The sequence below is a fragment of the Sus scrofa genome, chromosome 7 (assembly GCF_054392235.1).
Source record: "Sus scrofa isolate SSC_HxYL_T2T_F1_AM1 chromosome 7, Sscrofa_HxYL_maternal_Yorkshire_Landrace_v2.0, whole genome shotgun sequence".
NCBI lineage: Eukaryota > Metazoa > Chordata > Mammalia > Artiodactyla > Suidae > Sus > Sus scrofa.
In genome coordinates, this window is record NC_139389.1 from 118,888,069 (window position 1) to 118,914,212 (window position 26,144).

The window sequence follows — 26,144 nt, forward strand, 5'->3', positions numbered from 1 at the left end:
TAAATACTGATTTATGATTCTATATATTATAAGGCTGGTAGAACAAGTATTTTTATGTCCATTTCATAGAAGAGTGAATGGTGGCTTGACGCTGAACTTACCCAGAATCAAAATTTTCAGTGCCTTGGGTTTAAACTGCAATCTGATGAATCCAAATCCAATGTTATTTTTCACTTTCACAAAGTATTAGAAAGCCAAGGTACATATGTACGTATAGATAGGGAACTGGACAGGAAACTGGAGGCAGGAGCTGGGGGGGAACGCTAAAATATTTGAGAAGGCAAACTTCAACTGAAGCAAAAATTCCATTGAAGATCTACATCCTAAGAATAAACTGATTTTCTGGTGTTTGAAGCTCACAGATTTGCTCTTTGTTTCTCTAGTTCTCTTTTCTTATGTGCTAGTGATAGTTTTCCTATAAAAATAAAGTAATCTAATTATCACAGTTTTGTGAGTTTGCAAAATCATTATCCTCTGGAGCCCCTGAACCACATTTACTATCCTTTTGCTTCCTCTGACCCCACCATTACACATTTCTAAAGCTGACTCATGGGTCATATGCCTAATAAATTTGTGCCAGTGATTCTGTTCACACCTTTAGTCCAATATTTTCCATACTTAAATTTCCTTGTCCTGATTTCAGTAGTTGCACAAATTGTCTTTAATAGGGAGTGCATCCACATGACATTGTTTTCTTATAATTAGAAAGAGCAATAGTGTTATATACAAATTCTGTACATCTGCAACCAAGCCCTCTCCCTTTCTCAGTCTTATTACATTTCCTGGAGCATAAATCAGAAAGCAAAATCTGTACAGGGTTCCATTTTGCCATTACACAAAAATGTATTCTTAAAGATGAAGTAATTATATTGTTATCTCAGATCAAGATTTCAAAGGAAGCATCTCACCTGGATCCCTATGTACACTTACACATACAAAAGTGGAAGTTTAAAAGCAGGTAGATGAGTATTTGCCCTAAAATGTGGTCTCCTGTGTTGATTCTGCAGCTTGAGGAGCTATTCCTATGCTTTGCTGCCACCTTGACAAACCAGAAGGATTTACAACGGAATTCTGCACCCAGAGGGCTGGAAACAGCGTTCCCATTGACTCGGTGGGCTGGCCTGGCTCAGAGATGCGTTTTAAATGGCTATTATGTAGCAGAGAGAAATTAGAACATCATCTATCCGGTGGATTTTCTCTATTTAGACATTTTCTCTATTTAAAATAACTCAATTTCTGCAAGATTCAAGTGAATGATTTTTAAAGGCTCCGTCTTTCTTTCTTTAGTCCGAAATGGAGAGGGAGAAAGAAGGAATCCTTGGAAGACTTCTGCTTTTGCGCTCTGGGCACTGTTCTCGCTCTTTTGGGTGTGACGGTGACAGCAGAGGAGCCCTGCTGTCAGTTTTCTCCTGTCTTAGCTTTCCTTCTGCGTCTGAGAGATGACTCGCTGCCTCCAACTCCAGTTAACTTCTTGGGAGTCCAGAGACTTGGTCGAAGATATTTACAAAATGCAAAGCATCTGGGTGGCCAAGGCGCTATTTTTTTTTTTTTTTTAAACAGCTTCCAAAGAAACTGGGGAAATATTGCTGATTAAAATCCAGGGGCTTAAAGCTGACCTGATGCTTTCAACGTTGGGACTCAGATATATTTTCTGCATCGTCATTCTTGTTTGTCTTTAACCTGTTTATTTCCGTTCTAAGGCTCTCGCTCTCTCCCCCCCCCACCTCCACCCCCTTCCATACCCTCCACGTCTACCTCCTCTTTCACATCTTAATATCCCTCGCCCTCCATCTTCCGTTTTTTAAATCTTATTTGAATATGTGGTCCTTTGGCTTCTGCAGACATGGGGTGGGTGGGTGGCTGGGAGGCAACTTTCCTTGCGGTTTCATTTAAATTTGGCGTGAGTGGGTGGGTGCCTTCCACAATTCGTCTTGCACACGCAAAACAATTACAAGCTAGAGTTAGAATGAGCAGAGAGTTCCATGACTTCAAAGCACCCTCTAGGAAAGGAAATAATCCAGGGGTCCGGAGGGGCAGGGGAGGGAAAAGGAAAAAAAAAAAAAAAAGGAATAAAACCTAACTTCGCTGGCAACTCCAATAAATGTGGTAACTGTAGGCAAAAAATAGATTCCGAAGGCTGGGTCTGGTCCGGATGAAACGCTAGGGCTCCTTCCCATGCCGGAGTCTGGCGCTGGAAGCCTGCCACTGGCGTCTTGCCACGCGAGTGCCCCCAGACAGCAACACACCCACTGGAAACGCACGTGAACAAAGCTCTCGCCCCGGGAGCCGCCGCCTGCGGTTTCCTAGTCGATTACAGCTTCTCCAGGGAGTGCAGGGCGCACACAGGGTTAAGTCAGTTCCCTCCCCGGTAGGAGGGAGAGGCGGGGGAGGGGAAAAGCAGCTTACTGTCTCAGGGTGGGTACCTTGTAGTTAGTTGTACGTTCGAAACCTGTCGCCGTCACTTGTGAGTTTGGCATCTTCCACCGTCTCCTCAGAGGAACGAGGAGGGCTCGGAGATAACACCAGTGGCTGCAATCTCGGCGCTAGAAGCTCCGCGACTCCCGCCCCGGGTGCGTCTCTGGCCTTCGGCCCCCTGTGTCAAGGAGCAGGGAGGGAGCTCTGCGCCCGCCGCCTTGTCCACTAAGCCCCGGGATCAGGTTGGCAGTTTTCAACGATGGGCAAGAGGGACCTTGGCGGCGACCCCTAAAATAATACCATGCCCCGGGAGCCCCGCTACTGCCGAGCCAGCTTCTTCCCTTTCCACCTCCCCGACCCTGTCGGATTCGGATGAGCCCACTGAGAGGAGCCGCGCTCGCCAGGTAAAAAGGGGCTGAGGTACCAGGTGGAGTTTCCAGGAACCGCCCTGGCTGCCGCTCAGCGAGCACCACGCGGTTTTTTAAGGGGGATTTTTTTTTAAAATCAGGTCGTTGGGGGTGGAAGGATAGGCTTTATCTTACATCCAGGGGAAAAAAAAAAAGAAAAAAAAGACTGCTTAACCTCCCTCGATTTGGAGGAAGTCATTTGCAAGCCGAATATACCTCTTCTAAGGAGTTTTGTAACTGAGCTCTGGGTCAAAATGCAAATTAGCTAGCCCCCTGGAACATCGATCCTAAATTGGGGTTTCTAGATACACTAAGCTTGCCTGAATCCAACGTCTCAATCTCCCAGAATGAGTAACTTCTACGAGTAGCAATCCCCTCCTGCGCCCACTCCATCTGCTGTTAATGTCACCAGCGTTATTGTCAAGCAGTTGCGTCTAAAGCCCTCAGCCCGCCCCCTGCCCGCAAGCTGGGGTCCATTAGTGGCTAAGAAGATGCAGCGGGTGCCGGTTCGTTTTCCTTCGAGTAGGGGAAGGGGTTATTTCTCCCTAGACCAAGTCTTTCTCCAGTCCTGCTGTTCTTTAGTGGCCTGGCACTAAGCTCCTACCAGCGCGTCTTCTAAGCGCCCCAGCGGTGACTGCTGGAGAAACCCACCAGGCTGAACTGGGGTTGCGTTCTGCGCTCCGCGAGCATGGGATGCAGGAGGGGGCGGATTACGCCGTCCAGCAGTAAGTGTAGGAGCTAGGCCACAGCGAGGAGCGCAGGAGCCTCGCCTCGTCAGCTGCCACCGCGTCCCAGCGAGGGCTCTGAGATGCCTGGAAAAATCCCTCTGCCACGCTGATCGTTTCGGGTCTTGTCCCCGCGATTTCAGCGCCAGCGCGATCACTTCTGTTTTGTAATCAAGCCCAAGATCTAGTTGAGGTCGGGGCACTAATCAGGGAAAGGGAACATCAGGGAACAGAGGGACTGGGGCGGGTTTAACCCGCACTCGATGCCAGGGAAACTCCTGGAGCTCTTGGGGCTCCTGCCACGGCAGCTGCTGGTGGAGAAGGAGGGCACCGCTGCTGTCGTCGCTGGCGCTTTGCTCTTGGAACCTCCCATCAAGATGGCATTCACAGTCTGTCCCGGTCCAATTAACTCCCCCAACCTTCCGCCGCCTCCTCTGGATATTTATTAGTCACACGCTACATGTGGGGAGAAGAGCGGCATGTTACCTTTAAGTCAAAGCATTTCCCCAGCAAGCTTCTCAAAATGCAACAGGAACAGCGACCGGTGGGCACGACCCCAGGGGCGCGTAGGCGCCTGTGTGCACGCGTGTGCCAGCGTGCGTCTCGGGCTTGCGTCTGGGTGGATCCATGCGTGTTTTGTGCTCGGGAGGCAAATTGGGCATTTCTCCAAGTCTGCTTAACGCGTCTTAGGCGCTCAAAAACGTGAAGGCGATAGACACAACAGGGATGCGAAGGAAATAAAAACAATTAGGAAAGTGGCGCCAAGTGACTCAGACTTTAAACTGAGGACAGGGAAATTATCCCTAGCCAGTTGTGGACACCGCCCCTGCCTTACTATTCTGCTGCGATAGCCGAGTGGATCCTTAGGGAGTTGGTCCTGAGCTAGTTTCAAGCTCTCGGGTTGCTTCCCGCATGGCCCCACCGACGGCGCTTCTCAGCGCAGCGCTCGACGCGAACTCGCTCTCCCTCTTCTGTTCAGATTCAGCCTCTCTCCAGACTTGTTAAAACATGACAGCATTTTACTGGAGGCAGGAGGAGCGGCAATGAAATGAGAGGAGAAAACCAGAAGCTTAAAAAAATTTTTTTCCCAAGAAAGAAACGTGCACCTGGTTTTCTTACCTTGCTCTTTAACCTTTGCAAAGAGATTGTGAAGTGGAAAGGTAGCCTGTTATGCAAATCAGGCTCTTCCCCACCCGCCCCCGCTGTCAAACCTGTTTCCTGAATCTGAGGCTGAATTTGGTTGTTCCTCCTAATCAATAGGGAAAGTGAACAACGCTCTCTCTCCTTTCAGTGCCAGCGTGAAGGGAGAAAATGGGATGTTTAATATAATAGTTATATTAAACTTCAGATTATTTTCCCTTTTAAGTTATTTACGAAGGTTCGGGATGAGGAAAGTAGTGATGGGGTGGGGATGGGGGGAAAATCACCAAGGTTGCCTGCGTTTGAAATAACGCCATCTTGGTTGAGAGACTTGTTATATTTTGACCCTCTAATCTCAGGTTTCGATCACATCTCAGTGTCTCAGTAATAGATTTTCTGGTTTAGAAGTACGACCCCGGGCGTTCAGGGGGATATCAACTTTTGGCGCTCTGACGGTAGCACTACCCTTTGGAGTTGGGGGTGGGAGGGTGCAGAGTCAAGAGAGAGCGGAAAGCGTGCATGGTCCGGGTGGCATCCGGGCTGTTAGCCCCGGCGCCCGCTCAGCAACTCTCTTCAGGGAGGACAGGGTTAAAAGCCGAGTCTCACTTTGCCTCTTGGAAAGCTTTGGGTTGCAGCCGCGCCTCCCAAGCATTCTTTAAACCAGAAATGTGGGAGGGACTCGGAGAGGGAGGGAGTAGGGGAGGGAGGGAGAGAAAGAGGACTCGAGGAGGGGAGCGCGCCAGAGCGGGTGGGACGGAGGCAGAGAAGGAGCGCGGGAGCGGCGGAGGCGATCCCGCGAATTCATTACTGTAAACACCTCCTGGGGGTGTCAGGAGGGTGGGGTGGGAGCCGCGGCGTCTACATTAGCCCGGCCGGGTTGGACTGAGGCAGCAGTGAAGTCGGAGCCGCCTCCGGACCCACGCTGGGCGGGCTCTGCACTTGGAGAGAGCCCCGCGGCCGCCCCCGCGTACCCCGCGCAGCGCCCCAAGCCCGGCTCCGCTCAGTTGGCGCACAGGCGTCGGAGTCGCGCCCGCCCGGCTCTCTCGCAGCCCCCCGGGGTCCTCCGTCTCCGAGGGGCCCCGGCACCGCGGGGCTGCTTTCCGCCGCCTTCCCCGCCCGCCAGCCTTCTTTCGGGACTCGTGGGCTCAGTGGAGGCGGAGAGGGGGAGGCAGAGGAGGAGAGGAGGCGGGGGCCGCGGCGGCCGGAGCCGCGAGGAAGTGGCATGCCCGAGCCCTGGAGGCGGAGGTGGCGGAGGAAGGGGGAAGACGATGCCGCGGCTCAGTAGGGGAGGAAGGAGAGAGCGAGCTAGGCGAGCGGGGCGCCCGGGCGCCGGCCGGCTGCGGGGAGGCGCGTGCCGCTCTGAGGCTCCGGCCTCCGCTCCCCTGCGCCCCGACGCTGCGGGCGACAGGCCCGGGCTCCGGCAGCAGCCACCGTCCCCGCCGCCACCACCCGGAGGACCGAGCAAAAGTTTGGATCTGGGGGAGGACGCGGCGCTGAGAGGGCTTACCGCCAGGGCTCGAAGGAGACCTCGAGAACCTTCGCAGGTAACTCGCACCCCCAACCCTCTCCTTCTCTGCTCCTCTGCTGGGCTCCTGCTCCCTCCCAGAGCCTTTCCGGACGCTCGCCCGATCCCGCTGAAAGTAAGAGGGAGGCGAAGTTCAAGATCCCGCGGAAGGGCGTCTAGCACAGGGAGATCTATGGTATCGTTAGGGGATCCGAGGCGCGTCTGTGCGCCGGGTGGGCAGCTGTGCAGGGAGGCGCATCTCCCCCGGGAATGGGTGAGAACCCTCGGCCCCAGCTGGTGCCTCCTCTTGTAGCTCTCAGGAAATTTTGACTGTTTATTCAGTAGCTTTTAGTATTCTTCAGTCAAGGGGAATAATACCTAGATTTCACTCATTCCCACCTTCACCCTTCCGCTCTCTCACCCTTATTTAGTATCTTTAAAAAAAAAAAAAAATGATACGAACCCACTCTTTCGCCCACTCAGTTTAGCTGGTGCAGGAAAGCAGATGGGGAGGGGAGTTGTGAACATTTCAAACAAAAGGGAAAATTTATCCTTTCCCTTTTTTAACATCCCCGGAGCCCTCCCCCCACCCCTTCCATTCACCTTCTGGCGTCATAAAATGGGAACTTTAGGAGTCATTTTGATTGAGGAGTGAGCTGGAAAGTGTTAACCATTGGTGGCGTGAATTTGCAGTGACCATTTGCCTGTGTATGTATGTCTGTGTAATTGTGGGGGTTAGTGGTGTTGCTGAGAAGCCAGTTTTTCTCCGTGGCCTAGCGCACGGTTATTTTGGGGGGGGGGGGCAGTGAGTGGTCTTGTGTGTGCACCGAGGCAGGCACAGCCAAGAGAAGACAGTCAGGTTTCCTGAACAGCAGGCTTTCTTACGCTGGTAAAATAGCTCCTGCTTTTCGCTCCAGAGCAAAAGGATTCCAGCCCCAACTCCCCAACGTTCCCTTCCCCCCAGTCGGATTTGAGTTTCTAAGCAGCTCAACGTTTGCTGCTCTATCATCTTTATTATGATCATTATTTATTCACTTGGAAACTCATCGTGCCTTCTCTTATAAATGGAAATCAGCCTCGAAGAGCCTTTGATTAATTTTAGTGGAGGGAATCTCTTGTAAAGCTTACAGTAAGCTAATCAAGTGCTAGGCACAAATCCGTGTAAATGCTTGCGCAGGAGTGCAAGGTGCTGATTAGATTTCTTAACATGCTGCATTTGCTATGCAAAGCCTCTTCTAAATGGGAGCTATTGCTCCCCACTCCACTGGGAGACTCTTTAATCACATAGGGTCAGGGAGCTTTGGGGCACGTCCACTGGCTCACAGGCTTATTGCTAAATTTATTATGTCTAACTTCTCCCAGCCAAAAGCTAATATGAAGGCTACCCTCCATATCGGTGCCAATATTGTCTGTGGATTTAAGCGGTTTGACCTTATTAAATCACCAATGAAAGAATCCCCTAAACATTTTGAGGTAAATAGAAACAGGTTGGCATTTGTCCAGGAATTGTATTTGATTGTTGCAGTATGAATGTAAAATTTTAGGTCAGTATCTGAAGTGTCAGAACCGGACTTTTTTTTTTTTTTTTTTTTTTTAAATCCCTGAGCAACATGCACCAGATACATAAGATCCACAGGCCACCATATTAGATGAGACTCAATCTTTGGATAATATGCATACCTTGAAAAGTTGCTTTTTTTCCCCTCACAATGTCACTAGTCCCTCCAATGCAACTTTTCTTCCTCCCCGCAGCAGAAGCCCCATAACAGGATAGGGTTAAACCATTTATGGATTTTTAATAATCTCTGGTGACAGTGCAACACCATACTGTCATGTTGAGTTGCAAATATCTGTGACTGGAGGAGGTTGGAAGATGAAATTTCAAACATTATTCTATGTCTCTGGCAGTAGGTACAAGAAATTGTAAAAGGAATTGAGCTAGCTGTACTGTAGCAGACCTATTAGAAACCTAGCATAGACGGAATGCTTTTTTTTTTTTTTTTAATGCCCATGTCTTAATACTTCAGTAGTTTCATTGCAGTTTTAGAAATTCCAAGGGATGCTTTTAACAGAAGAAAATAAATTCCCAAGTGACACCGTGCTGGGCTGCCTTGTGGTCCCCAGAGCAGGCAGGGGTTTTTCCTGTATGCTAGGTTTCAGATGATGTGATCTTATCCAAGTTTGACTTTGACCGCCTGGATCTAATTTGAACCTCCTCTGATACCCGTTACATTTATATTCTGGCCTGCTGGAGAGTTTGATTTAGGATTTAGACCTATCTCCCGAAGGCAACCTTATATCTTCCCAGTTTGAAGCTGCGGTTTCAAGAAGTCTCAAGTATGTACAAGTGCAGAAGCCTTCTTCTGTAGAGACCCAGTGTGAACATTTGATCTAGTCTGACTCTTCAGCTTTGTGCTCTACAAGGAGGAATGGCCACTTCTGCGATCCACACTGTCTCAAGTTGAAAAACAGCAAGGGTGATGGGCAGCCCTCGGTTTGGCTCTGTTTAGAAGATTGAAAAAAGGTCAAGGTGATGTAATTTTCTTTCTCTTCAGGTCAGACCTTTCTGGATAACTGTCTTTTGGTATCTTTAATTTCAATTCAAGTTCATTTTTCACTGGATTACTTTACTCACGTTGAGGTTTCTGCCACAGTGATTCAAATTCAGGCCATTAGTGACCTCTGTCTGTGAGAAGTGAGCACATTGTTTTTCTTTCTTCTCATGAGCATCTACACATTATATGTGTGGAAGGGAACCCCAACAGCACTGTAGTTCTTTCTGAATATTTAGATTTTCGAACTTGATTTTTTCTAATACAGACTTCAGCATGGGTAATGATATTTAACAGTGGTAATAAAAATGTTACAGGCTAATAGGCTACTAAATGCTTATTCCATGTAGCATCTACAATATGATCCAGCATAAATAAAACACCAGTGCGATCCACTGCCAATGAAAGGATTGTACAGTCAAGTAGACTGATGTTTTGAGACTCACAATACTGCTGGATGTAAGTGAAGTTTTATTGCCCTGATGTGCTACCTAACAAGGGAAACTCGAGACATGCCCAGAACATATATGTGGGGAATGAGACTTCATAGTAGCTGTGCATATATGTCTTTAAATTCAGCTGTGCTTCTACTGTGAACTTATGGTACAGATCAAGGGTGAGGAGGGATCTGAGAGGGGTATCTTTAAACAGATGGTCTCTTAAGGAGACTTTTAAAATCTGATTCCTAATCCAGCTTTGTCTTCTGAGCGTTTTCAAATCGAAATTTCCATTTGAGTCGATTATCCTAAATGGTAATTGAAGACAAAGTTTACTGACTTTGCTAGGTGGGCGGATACCACTATCTGACATTTTCCAGATGGTTTTTGATCTCCTGGTATTTGGGGATATAGAATTTTTAGAAGGCTTTCTTTCTTTTCCCTTGGGCAGGTTTTATACCAAAGACATTTTAAAAGACCAATTATTACTATTATTATTAAAGTTATACAACTCTTATAATATCCCAACGTTCCTACTTTTCCCCACCCTCCAAATTGCTTTGCTTTTTAAAAAAATTATAGTTTTCTTCTAAAAGTACATGTTGAAGATGGGATTATCATTTTACTCCTTTCAGCATGTGACCTCCAATTAAATATCTGTTTGTAGTAAACCACACACACTCACATACACATCAAGGACCATTTTAAGACAGAGATCCTTTTCAAGGTTTTCAATATGTTTCTTTTTAAAGGGCTATGACACAAATATTGTAATAAAAATATCCTGTGTTCCGATGAATACAGAGACTTACTTCAGTCACATGGAACAGTAAAACACTGTATTAGCAAAATAATCAGTGGTATTTTCAGTACAGGGTCAAAATCTGTTAGAACCTTCATGGTTTTTTTTTCTTTCCTTGGTGAATTTTGCATCTACTGGTCTTTTTGGTTTTCTTTGATTCCTTCTGCTGTGGCTCTTTGAAGTGATTCAAAATTAAACAGTAGCTACTTTTTTAGGAAAATTCATCATGTTCTGTTCAGGATTCCAGAGGAGTTAATGATGCAGAAAAAGTCCTGTAAAACATCTTTCTAAAAGAAGGCCTTCTCTTGCAGGCTTCCCACTTACTGGCCTCCTGTACCATTTGCAGTGAATTGGAACTCCGTTATTTATTTATTTTTCAAATACCACCTTTAACTTAATTTAATGTGGGATGTGTTTCTGCAGAGGTCTAGAGCACCATGTGTTGCCTGCACAAAGCCGTGTCGTTTTTTTTTTTTTTTAGGGATCCGTCATAAGGGAAGGTCAAAGAAAATATCCTTGTATAATTTGGGAAGTCAAAAGGCCACATTCATGATTCTTAAACACCAATCAGTTGTTCTGCAGATACTCAAAAAGGGCACCCAGTTTTTTTCTCTGCAGTTCAGTGCTTGAAGACCTCAGCCATTTTTTGGTAGCATTCACAAAATAAATCTTCGGTGTTCTTACCCATTCCTCGCTCATTAGAACTGGGCAGTTTTTCTCCCTTTCTTTCCAGGTTGTCTTTAAGGGAAATGTGCAAGAAGCTTGGCAAAAGGTTCGCTCTTCCCCTCAGTTCACAGGTCACCTGTTATATTTCAGTTCCCTTTATTAGAGCTTTCAAGACACCGATAAAAGAATCTTCCATCTGACCCTTTTAAGAACCTGAGGGCTTTTGGATTGAAACCCACCAAAAAATATCAGGTCTCCAAGTTCATCGATGCTTTTAGGCCTCAGAACATTGAAACCTTTTCCACAGGGAGTAAAAGAACAGCAGCTCCTAAAATTGGTTCACAAATAGAGGGTCCGTGGAAGTCAACAGAGGTCATGTGGCTGAATGGAAAACATTAGACTCCTGTCAGTCCCTAAATAGGCCCACGTGCTGGTGTCACTCTTCGCCCAGCTGCCTGTGGGTGTCTCTTTCTTGAAAATCCAGGGCCAAAATAGCCTCTGCGATCGTCTCCTCTCCCCTTTTGCTCCAGAGCTTGGACTCAAATATTTTGAAGAAGGAAATACTGCAGGGACTTGTCATATTCCATGGAGATAGAAGATAAAGGGGAGGTGAAGTTTGGGGGAGTAGAGTGGATGAGCATTGGGCATCAAGGGCCTCTGGGAGGCCATTGATGTTAAAACAAGTTCATCTCCCTCATTCATGCCCCTCGTCCTTTAAGTGTCCTAAGTCTCACCTACAGGATTTCATTCATTCCTCACAAGGGCCTCTTAGGTGAGCTGAGCCTTCTGAGAAAGCCACACTCACCTCGCTTCTCAGTGGGTAACGGGAGCCAGAAACAAGTCGAAGCCTACCTGAGCCTGCACCGAGTCCTCCTTTAAACCACCTGGCTTTGGAGAAAGTAATGAACATGACATTTTATTTACCCAGATGGCAAATTCTGATACAGTTTAGAAGTTTCCTTCTTTGCAGATTCACCCAAAACGATCAGAGTCAGATTTTTAAAATTAAAACCATTAAAACACTGAAATCTAAAATATGGCCCAAATGAACCCATCTACAAAACAGAAACAGATTCACAGACATAGAGAACAGACGTGTGGTTACCACGTGGGAGGTGAGGGGAGGAATGAGATGAACGGGGAGTTTGGGGTTGGCAGATGTAAACTGTAACATTTAGAATGGGTAAGCAATGGGGTTCTAATGTATAGCATGGGAAACCACATCCCATCTCTTAGAATATAATGGGAGATGATGTAAAAAAAAAGAATATATACATGTGCGTGTGTGTCGGGGGGTCACTGGGTGACCGGGTCACCATGCTGTACAGAAGACATTGATAGAACACTATAAATCAACTATACTTTAATAAAAAATAAAAAGTATTGAAATCTTGTAAATATTTAGCATTGATAGCATTTCACTCTCTCACCCACGTTTTACTAAATGCATTTCTGCCAGTTACAATGAGGGTAATTTTATGAGACAGACTGTGATTTGGGACTGTTCGGTGATGGGGAATGAGAAATGGGTTGAGAATGAAGTTGTTTTGGAGGGAAGAAAAGATGTATTTTTGTAAAGAAACCCTACATTCTCATGTCAGCACCCTCCCTTCTACACTGATGACCTTGGACAAATTACTCCATCTTCTGGAGACTTAATTTCCTCTGTGCAGAGTTCAACAGGGTTGTCGTGGGGTCAGATAAGATGAATGTGTGTGAAAATACCTTGATAACAATTCAGTCTTCTATTCCCATACAGAGGCATTATTCAAATTGATAACATTTATCACTGCAGGACTGTCATGTGCCAGGATACGTCTCAGTTTTATATAAAGAGAAGGGTAACCAAACACAGCGTCCTGCCCTCCAGGAGCTTTTGCTTTTCGTAGGTGCCCTGGGTTACCACCCAACCAGTAAAGTGTCTGTGGCTCTGCGTCACTTCCCCCCCTCATTGACTGGTGCATTATCTCTTTTTGTGTAGGTTGGCTCTGTGTTCATGCAGGTATTCTGATTAGGTGAATTGGGTGCAAGGGGCCACACCTTCCTTTCTTCGTGGTTTGGTTTGCCTTGATGTTGGAAACAGAATTTATCACAAATCGTTCCACGGAGGATCATTCGGGAGGAAAACCATCAATGTTCCCTGAGTTCCCTGAAGTCAGGTTGTTTCTTTTTGGCTGGCTTTTCTACCTTAGCCAGCCACGTTAACCTTTTGCAAAAACACAGTCATTACTAGACTCTGTGATGATTTTTCAGACTTTTCATTTTGCACAATAATGCAGGTCAGTGCAAAAGTCTATCTTCTCAGTAGTTTGGGAACCTCCTGAGCCCGTTACCAATAAATGGCCTCATTTATTAAGAAACAACATAATTGCCAAATCTCGGCCTTATTTTGACTCATTAGTGTCACAAAACCCTTGTGGAACAGTTTTTTTTTTTTTTTTTTTGGCTGTACCTCAGGCCAAAGTCACACCTACAGGATTTCATTCATTCCTCATTCATTCCTGGGCCAAGGATGGAATCTGAACCACAGCAGTGACAACACTGGATCTTAACCCACTGAGCCACAGGGGTACTCCCTGGAACAGTTCTTGACAACTTATTTTTCCATGGTTTGTTCAGTTGTATTTTTGTGGTTGTCGAACCTGAGCTACTTCTAATTTTAAATGTTCTGAGAGTGAGCACATTTATTTCACTTCCCTGATTTGTGTACACATAGGCCCATTGTAAAGATTAATTTTTAATTGTTTTAAAGTTACTTGATGTATGCATATGCATACGTGAAGTGTGTATTTATAAAACAGATATTTGGGTCCTGCTTTTTGATCAGAAGAGAATCTTCCTATCAGTGATTTGAATGTATGGTTATTCTTTTCAATTCTGTATTTACTCTTTGCCCGTGTTAAAAAAGAAAATTTAAAGCTGTTTGGTATGTTAATGGTACAGTGTAAAGGATCAGGCCACAGAGCTGTATGTTTTCATTAATGATTTTATTTTTTCCATCATGGTTGACAGTGTTCTGTCAGTTTCTACTGTACAGCAGACTGACCCAGTCAGAACTATATTTTTACATGACAAATTACTTTCATCGTTCGGAGAAATTAATCTGAATACGTTTTGTTCCGGCAGTGCTGAATGATATAATATTTGAGAAAGAGAATGTTGGCAACTATCCCAAAGAGTTCTGCTAACAAAATGAGAAGACTCTGTAGATAGAAATGTAGAGACTTAGTATATGTTTGTGTGCATCTTTGAAACATGCAAATATATCTGTCTTAGATACTGTGGCATGGGAGTACAGCTGTAGCCTTCTGCTAGGTGCTGCAAATACAGGCCTTATGTCCCCAGTTGAATAGAGTGATGAGATAACCCAACTTATTTTTAATTGGAAAGTTTCTTTTCCAAATAGGTGTTAGGGAAGCTCTAAATAGTTAAAAACGCACATTGCTACGAGGTGACTCTGCTTTTGTGTGAATGGACTAGGAGGCAGCTATACTTTTGTACTCATGAAGGAGATATTGTTCTTGTAGAGGCAGAAGGCATCCAGCAGATGATGAGCTTTTTCATTCATTCAGGAGATATTTTGACCGATTACCAGGTACCACACATGGAGGAAGACCAAGGAGGCAAACAGAGGTGAGGCAGGCTCCCCCTGCTGAGCCCACCCAGGCTGGGGAGGAGAGAGAAGACAGAAGTCCTAACCTCATGGCAGTTGCTATTCTTTTTCTTTTCTTTTTTTAACAGCTGCACGCAAGGCATATGGAAGTTCCCAGGCCGTGGATGGAATCAGAACCGCAGCTGCGACCTACTTACACAGCTGCTGCAATGCCAGGTCCTTTAACCCAGTATGCGGGGCTGGAGATAGAACCCATGTCTCCGCAGTGACCTGACCAACTGCAGTTGGATTCTTAACCCACTGTGCCACAGCAGGAACTCCCTGCATGGCAGTTTCATAAGTGATGGAAGACAGTGCAGTCAGCCCTGATGACTGGGCCAGGAATACATAGTATTAATGAAAAGAGCTTTGCGTTTGAAGAGAGATGGTCTTGGGTTTTGATGCTGGCTCTGTCACTTGCTAGTTTTGTAAACTTGGGCACACTTTAAAATGTCTTGTAGTCTTTGCCTCCTCAAGTTGAAAAATGGGGAGGAAATTCTACTCACAGAGCTGTTCTTCTGAGGATTGAGATAATTACTTAAAACGTCTGCCTGTCTGGCACACAGTAGAGGTTTAATAAATGCTGACTGCAGAGCCTTCTCTCTCTGAAATGATAATGATTTCATTATGTTACTCTCCCCATCTACAAATACCTTCGCATTTCTCTGGAATCCCAAAGAAGGCTTTTGACCCCTTGATCCTGTTCACTAACAAGATACAGCCTCTTCCGAAAAAAATGACATTTTGTTATTCATGCACATACCCAAGCATGAAGAGGCCACCAGAGGAACTGGGCACCCCACGCAGTGGTGGAGTGAGGAGTAGTGGGGTTTAGTGTGGGCCCTTGGTGTGAGAGGGCACAGAGAGAAGGGACAGAGGACAGAAGAGAGGACTCATCTCAATTTGGGGAATCAGAAGGTGGTGTCAGCTGGATCCTGCCTAACTTGTAGTTTTTTCGGTCATGGAAAACAGAGCCTTGCCCCCCCCAAACACACACACCACCACCCCTACTCAGATCTGTGCACCCTTCCACGGGGACAGCACCTGCCACTTGCAGCAAATCCCATGTCTGGACAGTGCCACTGGACATAGTGAGCTGTGGTTATGATGTCTCTGCCGAGCTACAGAGATTTTTATCAGGGTGAATTTTAAGCACTTGCTTCACACAATTCATCTCACACGTGATTCTTGGCAGAGTCAAGAAAATATTTCATTGTAGAAGATTAACATGTAAATTGTTGTTACATTTCTGTAATGCTGCTTCTGTGCTTATAGAATGATCAGGCCTTGCTTGTATAAGAATAGATGTTCAAATCAGAAAACGATGCTCTTGGGTTATCATTTCTGTGTGGCAGTACTTCTTTCAGAAAGGCATTTTCAGTTCATTGAAGTTAGGGAGCGTCTTACTGCTTCTTTGTCACACACTTCTGAACAGCACTCAGAAGCACTGGTCGAAATACACAATACTGGGTTCATTTTCATTTATTATTTTGATTGCTTGTACCCCTAGTATATTTTTTGCATTCTACTCAACACCTGAGGTTTGTTTCTCTCTTTTATTTTTTTTTGACATGCTGAGTCTGTAAATTGATGAAGGAAAGTTGTATTTAACAAGATGTTAGATACCCTCAACTTCCAAGTTCAGAAACACAAAGGCTTTTTCTGTTAAAATAACATAATACATATGCCATATATATATATATATATATATACACACACACATACATACATATGTGTATAAAATCAATACATACATTGATTAATATACACATGTATCAATATATGCATTAATCAGTATATTTATTGAAGCAGAGAGAAGCAGGTACTAGAGTGAACTTTGCAAGCTCTTAATATCCTAGTAAGTAGCTTCTGAACAATCTACCCAACATGAAACAATAAGACTTTGTTTTTCTGCTTTAGAACATGTAGGAGAGATTAAAATTCTTTGGGAAATGATTTAAAATAATTTTTTTTTTTTTTACCCAAATAGGTAAGGAACAAGTCCAATAGTGCTGACAGCAATGGAATTTAAAGCTCAATTCTAATAATCTCTGAGTCCCAGAGGAATGCAAGGCAGACATCCGTTCAAGTCACAAGCTTGTAACTGGGGGTTTTACAAAGGTTGATTTTTTTACCATGTGCCAGGCACCATGCTAAGTTTTATGCTGAGCATTTGGGATAGTCTTTCAGAGGAGACCTCCTCCCTACTCACCAAGAAATCGGATGGATTGACCCAGAGTCGCCCTTTTCCAAACTTGACTCATCCATCTGAAGTAACTGGAGAAGCTGGCAATAAATCCAGGTTCCTGGGCCTGTGGCCTGGAGATCTTGATTTGTTAAGTCTGTGATGAAGCCTGGGAATGAGGGTGTTCAAAAGTTCCCAGGATTAGGGATCACCAACTGATCATTTTTAGAATTTCGTTTGACCTAGACACTCAGTGATTTTATACTTGTCTGGTTTAGAGTCATTTATTAATCTCTGAAAGTATTTTTTCTCTGTATTTTGCCACATAGGAAATATTGCTCCATTTAGCCCAGCTCTTCTAGAAGAACATGGAGAGGGACCAGATGTCAGGGCTGGTTTCACCCTTGGTCGCCATGGCCTCCTGGGTGCTTCTCCCACAGTCTATCAGTCCCCATGAAACCATGGTGCTATATCATTCTTGGCATCCCCAGTGTTAATTCCCTCAAAAGGCAAATCACACCATAGTACCAGTCCCCTGATGCTTGGATTCCCTGCTCCCCTGGATAAAGCCCATTCACACTTGGTGTCATGACAACCTGGGTCTCAAACTGTCACTCAGGCATCCTTCTCCAGCATACCTCCCCCACCGCACCATGTTCAATGATGGCAAGGCCTGGCTTCTTGATACTTAGCCTTTGCCGTACTCTTTACCCCTTACGTAGACCATCATCTGCTCACTCTCCCTTTGACAAATGCTTTTCCCTGAAGACTCCCAGTAATGGCACATTCCCTCCCAGTCAGAATGAAGCATTCCTTTCTCTGGGTTTCCATGGCCATTTGTTTGTCCCTTTGTTAGTCCCTTGTTGCTGTTGTGTTGTAAGGCACCTGTTCACTTGTCCGTCCTCTCCCAATGGACTCCAAGAACCTTGGCTCAGTCATCCCATCTCCCCATGGCTAATAATGTGCTCAGGGCTCCAGGTTCTGCATAAATGTAAGCAAATGAATAAGGACATAAATGTGCTGGACAATCCTGGAAAACAGGAAGATTCATAATCTGGAGAGAGGGGCTCTTTCCTCTTGAGCACCTTTTCTTTCCTATAGATTGGTTGCCCCATGGGGTAAAACTCCAGCCAGCACCACTCTGCCTTCCTCTAAGCAGGTTTGTCAGGCAAAAGCCTGCTGGTTAACCCAACTCTGATCAGCATCAAGCTCTCCAAACCACACGTCAGGCGCTTTCACACGCCACACGGGAAGATCTGTTTAAAGAAGACATAACTTCGCTTGATGAAATATCTGTCTTGGCACCGGGTGAGACCATCAGTTAAGTAGATGTTCACGCAGATGTGGTTTCCATAAAATGAGAAATTTAAGTCATAGTGTTCACTTTCCGTATCGTTCCTGGCAGAGTTAAAGCGAGCGAGCGAAACAAAGAACTTGTGACATTTGTATATTTGCGCTCTTTTTTTTCTTTTTGGTGCTCTTCGTTTTCATTTTGTTTATTTTATCTTAGGCACATCAGTCCCTGACGGAGATCTCTGAGACGAATGAGGGCCCCCCAGAAAGGAGAAAAGAAGACTAGAAATCCTAGATCCTTAATCAGTCTCCACAAAGCAGATCCACCCTTGTCCTTAGGGTTTGCACATTGAATACAGCAAGGAGAAGGTTACAGTAAATTCTGAACTTGCGTGGTTTAAATGTCATCATGATGGTGACCGATGCTGGACTTAAGTAAGGGCCTTTAAGGTGGCCAAGAAATGATTCTAACACCTTGATGCTTTCCTGCTGGATTGTCAGTTGATGGACAGAGGGGGCTGGCTTGCAGGTGGGGGATGTGTGCCCACATACAAACACACTCTGGTCCCTCCTCCCCTTTCTAGGCAGAGTTTTCAGTGGCTAAAAGGAGTGGAAGATGGTGGAACACATTTGATGTGTCCCCACCTCCACCCTTGGCCCGCTCTGGGCTGTCTGTACATTGGTGGCACTTTGCGTGACCCATGGGGTAACAGCTGAGGCGACTTTTGATCAGCTGCTCTGCTTGAATTCTAGGGGATCCTAACTCCGCCCTTAGGATCTTATAGGGTTAATTTATGGGGCTGTTTAGAAACAATATACTTTCCTAATTTTTTTTTTCTGTTCTTTTTACTTTTCAGGGCCCCACCCGTGGCATATGGAGGTTCCCAGGCTAGGGGTCAAGTTGGAGCTGTAGCTGCTGTCCTGCACCACAGCCACAGCAACACAGGATCTGAGCCACATCTGTGACCTACACCACAGCTCACGGCAACGCCAGATCCTTAACCCACTCGGCAAGGCCAGGGATCGAACCCACGTCCTCATGGATGCTAGTCGGGTTCGTTAACCACTGAGCCATGACGGGAACTCCTGCTTTCCTAATTCTTGAGTCACACCAAGTATTAGTAAGGCCAGGGATCAGTAATAATAGTAATAATAATTAACAGTAATTGTGTTGATTGTAGGTAAGTTCTACTTAGAGTGCTGCTTATGCCGTTCATGTATTTTATCATCTTTGAGTATTCACAGAAACCCTTGGTAGGAGGTCTTGGTTAGTAATATTGCTAATAAACCCATTTTACACCCAGGGAAACTGAAGTAGAGAATTCCTCAGGTTGCTTATTTTACCTTTGTAGCTGCTGTTAATTAGTTTTATAGGGTCAGGGAGCACTGGGTGATTTCCAAAATCCACTCTAAATTTATTTTTCCAAGCCTTAAAATCAAATTCTGAGAAGGTCCTCCTGTGGTGCAGAGAGTTAAGAACCTGACGTTGCCGCTGCAGCTGTGGCATTGGTCACAGCTGTAGGTGGGATTCAGTGCCTGGCCCAGGAACTTCCATTATGTCATGGGTGTGGCCAATACATAAATACATAATAAAATCAAGTTCTGGGGTCATTGTTCACTGTCTGCTGGGCACCCTGTGGTCCAGCTTTCCATGCTTGACGGTTTAAGAGAGAACTCCCTAAGACGTCATTGTTGCTCTTAGCCATTTTTGATTGGAAACAATTCCTGGGTCTGTTTGTGTATTTCTGGTAAATGGGAAGAGAGAGAAAAATATCGTAAATTGGGAAATAAGTGTGACAACTTTAATGTGTTTTCAGAACCAAAGAAAGTCCCTGGGGAAGTAGCTAGTGATTAAGGAGTCAGTTTTTGGAAAGCACCATTTCTTGTCTTTACCCTTTTACCAGCACTACTAATAAATAGTTAAATGCATTTATCTGAGATTCACCTCTTTTTCCCTGTGGAGGTGATAATGGACAATGGAGTGGCCAGAGGGCAGATAATAGCCTAGAATGAGAGGCTTCTGAGAGCCTGGAAATGATGGAGAATTGACTGTGTTATAAATAGGTCAGATACTCTCCTTTCCTAAATCTATGTAATTGCTCAGGCAGTAGACCCCGTTGGGTGAAAAAACGAACCAGAGGTGGGCTGTTTCACGTTGCTAATGTGAACGTGAGCACAGTGCTTGCAAGTCTTCACCCAGCTGAATTTGATTTTTGACAATCCCTCCCTTTTCACCCTTTCTGCTGATGCATTCCTTGCTGCATGCACCCGAGGTGTGCTTTATGAATCCAGGGATTGTAATTAAGGCCCTTCATTTATTTGTCCTTCCCGGTTCTGTATAAATATTATTCTGCCTAAATCAAATGATCCCTTGCTTCATTCTTCCATTTCCCTAGAGGCAGCAGACCGTGGCTATGTTCTTTTATCACTGTGTGCCCATTATCAGTCATGAAATTACGGTGGATGGGGCAGCATAAGATGATTTCAAAGTTGGATCAGTCTGGATGGGCTCCTTGATGGGGTTGTTTATGCTCAGGTGTGGTGGCAGCGTGGTGAGCAGCTCTCCAGCCAGTCAGCTCCATGACCACGTGAAAGCACCAGCTCTGTTTGGCTTTCCAATGAATTCTGTGTTATTTCTGTCTGTGACAGTGGGATCTAGCTGAATTGGGTGGAACCAAAAACACTTACCATCTGCTGTTTGCACCTGAGACGTGATCAGGGCACAGGAAAGAGACTGAAACATACCTGTGTTGGTCTTGCTGGAAATGGCTGCCTGCTCTGCCTGGACCACGTGCATTTCTCAAAGCGTGGCCTGGGACCCAGGGTCGCTCTTCTCTCTCCACTCTGAGCACTGAGCTCACTTGGATTTTCTGCAGGGGCTTCAGTGTTGGTATGTTTTATAATGAATAGTCATTCTAAGCAAGTCCTATTCTGTTGAATTCATATTTTTTTTTTTTAATGAAACAAAGTGGTATGCTGTTTAGGACCACTTGTTTGAGTTATCTTTGATGACTTCCTTTCCTTCATTTATATCTAACACTAGTTTTATGCATCTTTTAAAAATTCTGTCCTCTTTGCCCGTTCACTTTGGCTCTGTTGTAGTTAAACCCAAGTACCTCTCTCCCCCACTGGCCTGCACCCCGGCGGCTGCTCTTCCTCATTGCTGTGCTGATGATACGACTTTCCATCACTCACAGGTCAAGTCTCAACTTCTCAGCCTGACACTCAAGGTCATTCTTTCTGTAGCTTTCTCTTATCTTCCTAAAGAGACTTAACCTTCTCTTCTGAATTAAGTTTACTTTTATCTTTATATGAGTCTCATTGTGGTGTAAAATGTTACCTGGTGCTTTGTGTCCAATGTAAGTTCATTTAGGGCAAAGGCTGTGCCCAATAAATGTTCGAGGAGCTAAACTGAACTGACCACAACCTACTTCTGACACTTTTGGTGTGAGTGTGTAACTCCCTCTACATACATACATATAGCAAAAGTCTGTATCTCCCTCTGCATATACTACTTCTCATCATTTGAGCAAATTCAAATGAACAAAGTCTGCATAGATAACTCTTAATGTATTCAAATTTTGTCATCTAATAGAAGCTTCCTTTGTTCCCTCTGTGGAACACTTTGTCAAAGCAGTGCACTCTTGCTTTGAAAACAGGAAGGTAGAACATTCCAACAGCATCATGAGCCCTCTGTTTATATTTGTAAAATCTGTAGTCTTTCCAGGCCTCTAGGCAAGAGCAAATCAAAATAATCAGAGGCATTAGACTTGATTATGTTGAATTGGATTCTTATAACTGAGGCTTGATCGCCAAAATTAGTGGTGTGCTAGTTTATACTGAAAGAGACGCTTGCAATATTGCAAAACCATAGACTCCAGCTTGCTGGAATCTTTAAAGGCATCTGGATATTTTGAAAAATACAACAATCACATGCTTTTTCTTATCTCCATAATTGTATTCTTTTGAAAAGCGAGCTGTGTAAGGACAGGGGATGGGGGTAGATGGGAAGGCTGTGGTATTTGGATCCAGATGGGTGAATTTGAATCTGGTTCTGCCTCAGCCAGCTAGGGTAACCTGAACATGTTTTTTCATCTTAGTGTTTACTTCCTCCATTTTTAAATAAAGGAAAAATAACTCATATCTCATAGGATCACTGTGACTAATAGATTAGGTGGTGCCTGACACACAGTGAGTACTCGTAAGCTTTAGTTCTCTTCCCTTTTGCACTCCAGCTTGGAAGAACATGAATGCTGTGGTTTTTCTGCTATTTTTTTCCTGCCTAGATAAGGCAGTTCTATAATAGTGTGTCACTGTTTCCCCAAAGGATCCCTCTGTGGGCCCACGGTACCTCTTCCTCAGATTCTCCATAACAGTATTTCTGGGGTCCAAAAGAGGATACAATACCTTAGAAATAGTCATCACTTTATTTCAGTTAGGATACTTCCCATTGAAGCACTCTTAAAATCCCTTTGCTTTCTGGGAAAAAAAAAAAAAAGAAATCTTTCCAACAGTCTTACAGCCTCAAAAACAGTGGGTATCATGGATTATTAGAAAGGAATTACCCAAAGGGAATGCTCTTAAAACTGCCTGCAGAGGAGTCTGGCTTATCAATAGGCAGAAAAAAAGAATTTTTTGACTCAATTTCAGCTTGTCACTAAACGTGAAAATAGCAAAGCTCATAATATATTCTGTGGGGACGAGGCTGTGAGTGTTCCCACTAGTTGAAATTCTCAAGTAGGAGCTTCTAAGAATGAACATTAACTCTTCAAGAACCCTAGGGAATGTCTCTTAGGAAACAGGTAAGCAACAAAATGAAAGCTGTTACAAAGAGGAAGCAAAAAGGCCAATCAAGCACGTCATTTTATTGCAGACCACGTTGTGGAAAATAGAGTGGTTTGTGGGACACCTTTCACTGAGCATGAATGACCAATGTAATTAGAATTGGCTAATGAATATGTTTGCCTTTTCTTCCTGATATTAGTGTCACCCCAAGTTATGAAGCTGTTTTTCATATCCAAACCCCACAGCCATGCACAATTATATTTGCAGACTTATTTTCTGGTAAAAAGTCAATGTTGTTTCAGCTTCGCCTAGATTTCGGTGTCAAGACTTGTCTGCAGTTTGGAAACACATGTTAGAAGGTAAAGAAGGAATTTACATGATTTTTTTTTTTCCTCTTAACAAACCAATATTAGAGCTTACCTTTGATTACACTTTTCTTTGTGGGGAAGTATTGATCTTCCTCTATAAACTAGTTTGGAAATTTGGCAGGGGTTTCATGGCGACATGGTAGCATTTTCTTTATTAGTGATTTTTCAAATAACGTGAATCATTATCGTGGTAGTTTAGCCTAAATTTGGCCTTCTATGACGGGTGTGAAAACAAGCTGGCTTGTCACTGCCCCCCTCTTGTTTCAAGATTCTTTATTTCTAGATAATTAGTGGGATTTCTAGGCAAATACATAGCAGATATTTTTATGAAGTAATGAGTATTCAGATGATTGTTCTTCCTTAATGATAGACTTATAAGTAATGAAATGTTGAGAGAAACCCCTCATTTTATTTAATGGTACTCTGGGTGAGCGTGATGCCACTTTTTCACCAGGACCCCTAAGAAGAAGATGAAAGGATCTGACACTGCAACTCCCATTTCTTTCTTTCTTCAAAATGTGGAGCACAGTGCTGACGGGGGACTGGGAGTTGGCATCTGTGAGATGTGGTGAACAGGACCTTTCGACCATAATTGAAGAGATATATAAAGAGTGGGAGTGTGTGGAAAAATTCGGAAACAGAGGTGGGGCAGAAGTTTAAGAGCACAGTGTGTCCCTGGCAGACATCACCTTCTAGAATCTACTTTTCTGTGCACAGTGACTCTTAGCCTTCTCCAGTGGGTAGTTATTGAGAAGTCATTTTATTTATTTAATTTGTCTTTTTGCCTTTTCTAGGGCCGCTCCCATGGCATATGGAGGTTCCCAGGCTAGGGGTTGAATCAGAGCTGTAGCCGCCAGCCTACGCCAGAGCCACAGCAACACGGGATCCAAGCCGCGTCTGCAACCTACACCACAGCTCACGGCTACGCCAGATCCTTAATCCACTGAGCAAGGCCAGGGATCGAACCTACCACCTCATGGTTCCTAGTCGGATTTGTTAACCACTGCGCCACGACGGGAACTCCTCCTGAGAACTCATTTTTAAAAAGAGCAGTTTGCTCTGTGCCTGTCATTCTCTGACTTACCTCTATAGAGCCAAAGTGGTAGCAGCAGATGCTCCAGTGTCCCCTCCACCTGTCGTGTGTAGCGGGAAGGAGTGGGAAGTGTCGGTCATAGGCACATCCAAACATGACTGCAGGTGGAGAGGATGTCAAGTACAGCATGGTGGCTCAGTGTGAGAATCAGCTGAGTCTGAGTTTGAATCCCAACTCTATTTTTACCTGACAGTGAAACTTGGGGCAAATTATACATTTCATCTCCACCTCTGGTATAAAATGAAGACATTCATAGTTTATAGAGTTGCTATAAAGATTAAGTGAAGTAAGTTATGCAAAATACTATGCATAGTAGGATCTTAGTATGTTGTTAGTTTTATGTGTGTTTGGCTAATTTCCACTGTTTCCTAAGTTCTGGAAGGAATGGTTGGGTGAGTACATATACATGGATAGATGCGTATGTATGTTCTGCCTTCAAATCCCTAAAAGTTTCCTTTTATTTTAGATTGCAGTGGGCCCAAATGGAATAAGTAAAGATTTAATGTAATTATTACCAGGGAGAAAGTGTGGCATGAAATGGAAACCTGAAGAAGGGAACCATTTTCCATAATCCTTTGTATTTTTTTTTTTTGTAATTCACATTTCTCTTATTTCTTAAAGCTTTCAGTTTGGTTATATCATATGACTTTCCTGTCTCCCTTAGTAGGTGGGGTATGTGCCATTATCAATACCTCCTAGAGTCCCAGAGAGGAGATTGAAATGGTGAAGGTCATGTCCCTTTCTGTTTTGTGTCCCTATGTACCAAAGAATCATCTTTTCAGCAGTTGGTGCCTTGGATTGGACTGGATAAGCAGTGTGGAGTAATCAAAAGATCAACAGGCTGGTGAGAAGAAGGTCTGAATTCTCGTTTTTGTGCAGTCTCCCCCAACCCCCCCAAAAAAACCTCTGATTTCTGTCAGATTATTCGACTTTCTTGACCTTGAGTTGATTCATTTGTTTAAGACTGAGCAGTTTCAGTAAATTTCAATTTCTTGGAAGTTAGGAACCTAGCATTGGTGGTTAGGAGTTAGGCTCCTTGTCTGCTTGGGTGTGCAGCTGCCTTCACTGCCTCACAGCCCTGCTGCCTAGACAAGGTGCTTCATCGATACAAGCCTCACTTTTCTCATCTGTGCAGTGGGAATAGCAAAATTAAAACCTTTAAAAAGTTACCATGAGGATTAAATAACCTAATACACATAGAGCATTTAGCATAGTACCTGATGCAGTTATGTGTTCAATAAAGATGAACAATGTGGCTTTTTCAAAAAACGGGATGGCAAGTACCACTGAAGTTTTTGAAAAGCAGTAGACATTAAGATGTCCCTGTGTTACTGACCCAGCAGCCCCAGTCATGCCCTTCAAAGTGACTAAGGTCAGAAGATCATGGAGGAACGTCCCTCAGGCCTCTTCAGTGAGAGATATGGTCCCTCCAGCTCCCTCTAGGAGCTCAGCCCATGTCCGACAACGATACTATTGATGATTCTGCCATGGGGTGGAGTTTCCTGGTGTAGGCAGATAAGACATGAAGACCTTGCGGTTTATGGTGCAGTTGGATGGCTGATCATGAAATCTTTGATGTGAGGGACCTATTCCAGAAATCCTTCCAGGAGGCCTGCGTTGCTGTAACTGATGAGTCTTGCATCTGGTGGATGCTTCTCCTCCTGCATTAAGTCTCTGAAAAATGTATCCGCCTGACCTCTAGACTGTTGGGGGAAGTGGCATTTCTGATGCAGTGCTCAGTCCAGGATGCTCCCATTAAGTTTTAACTATGGGATTTTTGATTTTTTATTTTTGGTAAATTTAATACTTTCAGGCACCACAAATAGTGAATAAGGCAGGGGATCGTGAGAAGCGGCCATCTTTCACCTGTTGGCTCTTTTCTTTTGATTCAGGTAAAATTGTACAGGTGCCTGCATGGGTCACCATTATGAAATACACACCTGCTCTCCTTGGCAGCATTCAGACAGGGCAAAAGGATGCAGTGGATAGTGCAGCGCTGAAGGTTTATTGGCCACAAAACATGGGGTCAAGATAAGATGTGATGGTAAGATCTTCTGAAGGATGCAGAGAGTGTAGGTAGTAGTGGCCAACTTTTGAACACATGCTCCCCAAGACCCATG

The 26,144-nt window shown here is 44.6% G+C and overlaps 2 protein-coding genes and 1 long non-coding RNA gene across 5 annotated transcripts in view; 1 reads left to right on the top strand and 2 right to left on the bottom strand.

The window, feature by feature from the left end:
* Positions 1-637: 637 nt before the first annotated feature.
* On the bottom strand, positions 638-5,352 carry LOC146401874 (uncharacterized). The gene is made up of 2 exons (XR_014809334.1): positions 4,383-5,352; positions 638-4,240 (listed from the first exon to the last, which is right to left on the bottom strand). It is a non-coding gene; the product is annotated as an uncharacterized LOC146401874 (long non-coding RNA).
* Positions 2,433-26,144, top strand: part of FLRT2 (fibronectin leucine rich transmembrane protein 2) — a 101,554-nt gene continuing 77,842 nt past the window's right edge. For all 3 annotated transcript variants that reach the window (XM_084967048.1, XM_084967049.1, XM_021099587.2), the window contains exon 1: positions 2,433-2,819. The gene's annotated coding sequence lies outside the window, so the exon portion shown is untranslated. The remainder of the gene's footprint in view (positions 2,820-26,144) is intronic.
* LOC146401875 (uncharacterized) lies at positions 5,467-6,761 on the bottom strand. Its single transcript, XM_084970574.1, has 2 exons — positions 6,655-6,761; positions 5,467-6,321 (listed from the first exon to the last, which is right to left on the bottom strand). Exons 1-2 carry the CDS (start codon positions 6,759-6,761, stop codon positions 5,688-5,690), a joined length of 741 nt encoding a protein of 246 aa, XP_084826700.1. The 3' UTR covers positions 5,467-5,687.

Coding starts and splice junctions, on each gene's coding strand:
- LOC146401875 (XM_084970574.1), bottom strand. CDS start 6,761: ATGTTAAAAAAGGGAAAGGATAAATTTTCCCTTTTGTTTGAAATGTTC. Junction 6,322..6,654: donor CTGAGTGGGCGAAAGAGTGG/GTTCGTATCATT, acceptor TCTTACTTTCAG/CGGGATCGGGCGAGCGTCCG.